Genomic DNA, 4,764 nt, shown 5'->3' with positions numbered 1-4,764 from the left:
TGTGATTAGGGTTGCGGAAGGAAGAATGAACAAGAGAGTGACAGGAAAGGAGAGAAACAGAAACACAAGGAGAGAGAATCTGACAGATTTGGTTTGTTGTTAGCTATTTTATGATTTTGGTTGCTAGCTAGTAACATCAAATTGTATAAATGAATCTGTAAAAAAAAAGGGGGGTATTTATAAATGTTTCTGAATGAAACAATGACTTTATTCTAAAATATTTTATTCTTGGCCACATCAGAGATTAATTACTTTGAATTCTTTCTTACAGATTTTTTAAAGATTTTTTTCATCTATTTATCTAAGTTAGATCTTAAGATACACAATGTTATCAGTGTTTACTGACCAACCAGCCTTTTCCACAAAGCTGTACAAATAGCTTTCAGTTCTTAAAGTCACGCCTACCGTATACTGTTTGTACATTGGCTATGCAATTCCATTAAGTCCTCCCCAAATGCTCTGTGACTGCCCATCATCAGTTATTACACACTTCCCAAACTTTTAATGCACACTCACTCTTTTTGAGTGGCATTTGCTGGTTTCCTGAGCTGAGTTTGGCTTCTGATACATACAGCAATTTCACCTAAGAAATGGCTTTTAAGAAAAAAGATTTTTTGAAACATAGCTCTTTATTTTTTCTTACCTTTTTAGTTATTTACCTTGTAATGAACTCTCCAAGAAAAGGCTGCTTACAGAGTGACTGGGTGGATATGAAACACCTGATCAAACACGATGTCGGAGAACTGCATGCTTGTTCAGCCATTATCCAAGGAGACATTGATGGAGTCAACAGAAGACACATCAGCAATTTGCTTGTTAGGCGGAAAAAAACTTCTCTTTTGTCTGAGAGCTTCTACCTAAATGCCACAAAGGACTGCAAAGCTTTTGTGAGAGACCGAGGGTTTCTAACAGTTCCTCTGAGTAAGGAGGAAAGAGACTTTCCAGTTGCTTACTCCATGGTTATCCATGAGAAACTTGAGGTGTTTGAGAGACTCCTGCGTGCTATTTACTCTCCTCAGAATGTCTACTGTGTTCATGTGGACCAGAAGTCGCCTAAGATCTTTACTGAGGCTGTCCGGGCTATTGTGTCATGTTTGCCTAATGTGTTTGTGGCCAGTAAGTTAGAGAGTGTTGTCTATGCCTCCTGGTCACGAGTTCAAGCAGATATCAACTGCATGGAGGACCTTCTCAAATCTACTGTTAGGTGGAGGTATCTGCTCAACACTTGTGGGTCAGATTTCCCCTTAAAAACCAATGCAGAACTTGTTCGCAGTCTGAAAATTCTCAATGGAAAGAATAGTTTGGAGTCAGAAGTCACAAGCTCACACAAAAAAGCCCGCTGGCAGTACCATCATAACATCACAACCACTGTGATTCGGACACAGGTTAAGAAGACACCCCCACCCATCAGCACCCCAATGTTCTCTGGGAATGCATACTTTGTTGTTACTAGAGCATTTGTAGAACATATCTTTAAGAGTCCAGAGATCCAGAACTTCATGGAATGGGAGAAGGACACATACAGTCCAGATGAGCACATGTGGGCAACGCTACAGAGGATGCCTTCAGTGCCTGGCTCAAACCCACCCAATGGAAAATATGATGAGTCAGACATGCTGGCCATTGCAAGATTGGTCAAGTGGAGTTATCATGAAGGAAACATAAAGAATGGAGCACCCTATCCGCCATGCAGTGGTGCACATCGGCATGCAGTGTGTGTTTATGGAGCAGGGGACCTGAACTGGATTCTGAAGCAGAAACATCTCTTTGCTAACAAATTTGACCCAGGAGTGGATGATATTGCTATAAGCTGCCTGGAGGCATTTTTACGGTACAAAACAGTTTATGGTCAGTCTTTACTTAACATAAATAAATCAAATATAATTAAATAATACTTGTACACATTTACAGCATTATACCAATTCTGTACATTTTTGACATGCTGTATATATGACTAATATTATATGTAGAGTTTATTTAAGAAAATATTCTATTGTTCAAAGTTCATGAACCTTATAACAGCAACATCAGTAATGCATCAATCTAGCTTTAACAGTTAGAAGATTTTAACACTCATAAAAACTTAACTTCAGAACTGTGTGTGTGTGTGTGTGTGAGAGAGAGAGAGAGAGAGAGAGAGAGAACACTCAATCTCATGGCAATAGATGAGCAATCTATTAGCAAGCAGTTAATTGTGAGCCTTTCTTACAGATCTAAAATCCAGACTTATAGAATTTTACAATGTTAATAATAATTATACTGGACTGTTAATCAGAAGTCTACAAAATTGTACTAGATTATTAATCATCTTCAGCAGAATATTACACTGTGTTATTATGTTACTTGTTCATTTGGCACTAGAACTTTCTTGTCTAGAAGTTCAGCACTTTTAGGGCGGCACGGTGGTGTAGTGGTTAGCACTGCCGCCTCACAGCAAGAAGGTCCTGGGTTGCCGTCAGCGGGGGCCTTTCTGTGTGGAATTTGCATGTTCTCCTCATGTCTGCATGGGTTTCCTCTGGGTGCTCCGGTTTCCCCCACAGTTCAAAGACATGCGGTTAGGTTAATATGGGACGGCCTTGGGCTGAGGTGCCCTTGAGCGAGCCACCTAACTCCCAACTGCTCCCCGGGTGCTGTAGCATGGCTGCCCACTGCTCTGGGTCAAGTGGAGCACTGCTTCAGATGGGTTAAATGCATCACAAGTGTGTGATGAATAAAGTCTTTCTTTTTGTACATGACTTTTGCACTTGTTGTACATCGCTCTGGATAAAACCGTCTGCTAAATGCCTGTAATGTAACATAAAAACTAAAATCACACTTTTATAAGTTGGCTTTTTAACTTGTGTTTGTCTGTTCTAACAGTCTATTTGTTTGGTGGTTTTTCATTTAACTCTCTCTTTTAAATTCATGCTCATTTTATTCTGTCTTTTTATATTGTGTTCTCTATACACAACACTTTGCTCAGCTTATGTTGTTTTACATGTGCTTTATAAAGACAATTTTGTTTTGCTGTCAACATAACTTCATTTTTTTGCATTTTGCCAGAGGCATTAATTTTCTATTTGTTAAAAGAATAAAGACAATACACTGTACTATCTTAAAGTGCATATTCTGGACCAATTTCGGTGTTTTTTATATGAAAGAATGTCCCTTTACACACTCATCCAGAAAGGTAATTTTGCACAAGGCCATCTGTCTACAGCAGAAAAAAAATAATAAAACACGTCTGGAAAAACCCCAAGGGAGTCTGGAGCCAGATTCGTGACATCACCTGCGGAAGCATCAGCAGGCTGCGTGAGCTTTGCACGGTTTCAGTGCACAGCCTGTGTAGACCAAGCGCTCCCATTTCTCTCTCATCATCCGGTCTTTTGGAAAACGATGAGTACTAATCCCATCAAGATTGGCGTTGCTACACCCTCCTACGATGCATCTGTTAACCATTTTAATAATTACGCGATAACATTGAAGAAATTTGCAGAAAACCACCAGATCGTTTTCTCATAAACAAACCAGCGCTGACATAGGATTCAGAGGGAGGCATCCCACAGATGACGTCACGAAAATCAATGTTTGTCAGGAAATTCAAATGCCAAGTTTTTTCAGAGGCGGACCAATTCGCCTCAAATTTCAACTGAATTTTTCTGGTATTGCGCAAGGTAAAAAAATTGCAGAGAATGCAGAAATATTACAGATATTTGACCAAAGTTTAATATAAAATAGGAGAATTACATTGATCTTGCTCCTGAATTTACCCGTGATATGCACTTTAACAGTGAATAATAAATCACTGTGCTATTCATGATATTATAGCACAATAAATATATATTAGAATGTGTTGCCAACAGTTTATTATAGTATGACTTGTGTTTTGATATCAGCAATTAATTATTCTCAAGTTTACAACGGGACATATCAGATTCCTAAACTAGATCTCCATGTTGAAATACATAAAATGAGCATTATATTATAATATAATGAGCATTATATTATCTGTATTTTATTTAGTTATTTATTTTTTAAAAATCCAGTTAAGTGGAAGTGGTGGTTCAATGGTTAAGGGTCTGGGTTACTGATCAGAAGGTTGGGGGTTTAAGCCCCACTCTTGGGCCCTTGAGCAAGGCTTTTATGCCTCTCTGCTCCAGGGGTGATGTATTATAGCTGACCCTGCGTTCTGACCCAAACTTCCTAACAAGCTGGGATATGCAAGGAAAATAATTTCACTGTGCTGTAATGTGTATGTGACAAATATGAATATACTGATTAAATATTCAGAAACCACCATTTGGTTCCAATGCTTCATTTTATTACTCATTTCTTCACAGTATACAGTAATAAGCTGAATTCATAGTTTCCAGGTTTCAGAATCCAGGAGAAATTGTGAAATAACTGATGCATAGCTGTCCTAATCCTGATTATGGATATAAAATACAAAATTACGAATTTTACAGAGGTTTTAATAATTACACTGGACTGTGGGTGGTAAAAGAGAGCAACTAGACTTGAGCAACAAGTGCAGTTGCTCTCTTTTACCACCCACAGTTTACTATGACCTGGATGACTGAGAATCTTCACAGACAATTATACTAGACTATTAATCAGAAGAATACAAAATTATATTAGATTATTAATCATAAGTGAAGAGATTTAAAATGGATTATTCATCAGAAATATGTAGTTATGTGTTCATTTAATGCTGACTCACCTTTTGGGCTTCCAAAGTACATTTTGTGGGTGTTGACTAGGTGTTGTCAACTAGTTTTATGCTTA

At 38.1% G+C, this 4,764-nt stretch overlaps 1 protein-coding gene across 1 annotated transcript; it reads left to right on the top strand.

The window, feature by feature from the left end:
• Positions 1–531: 531 nt before the first annotated feature.
• Positions 532–2,823, top strand: gcnt3 (glucosaminyl (N-acetyl) transferase 3, mucin type). Its single transcript, XM_060909378.1, has one exon. The coding sequence runs from the start codon at positions 591–593 to the stop codon at positions 1,890–1,892; it is 1,302 nt and encodes a 433-aa protein (XP_060765361.1). The 5' UTR covers positions 532–590; the 3' UTR covers positions 1,893–2,823.
• Positions 2,824–4,764: the final 1,941 nt, after the last annotated feature.

This window comes from Neoarius graeffei, chromosome 2 (assembly GCF_027579695.1).
Source record: "Neoarius graeffei isolate fNeoGra1 chromosome 2, fNeoGra1.pri, whole genome shotgun sequence".
In the NCBI taxonomy this organism is placed as follows: domain Eukaryota; kingdom Metazoa; phylum Chordata; class Actinopteri; order Siluriformes; family Ariidae; genus Neoarius; species Neoarius graeffei.
The sequence above is the reverse complement of the archived record's forward strand: the minus strand, read 5'-3'. Positions and strand labels throughout refer to the sequence as shown.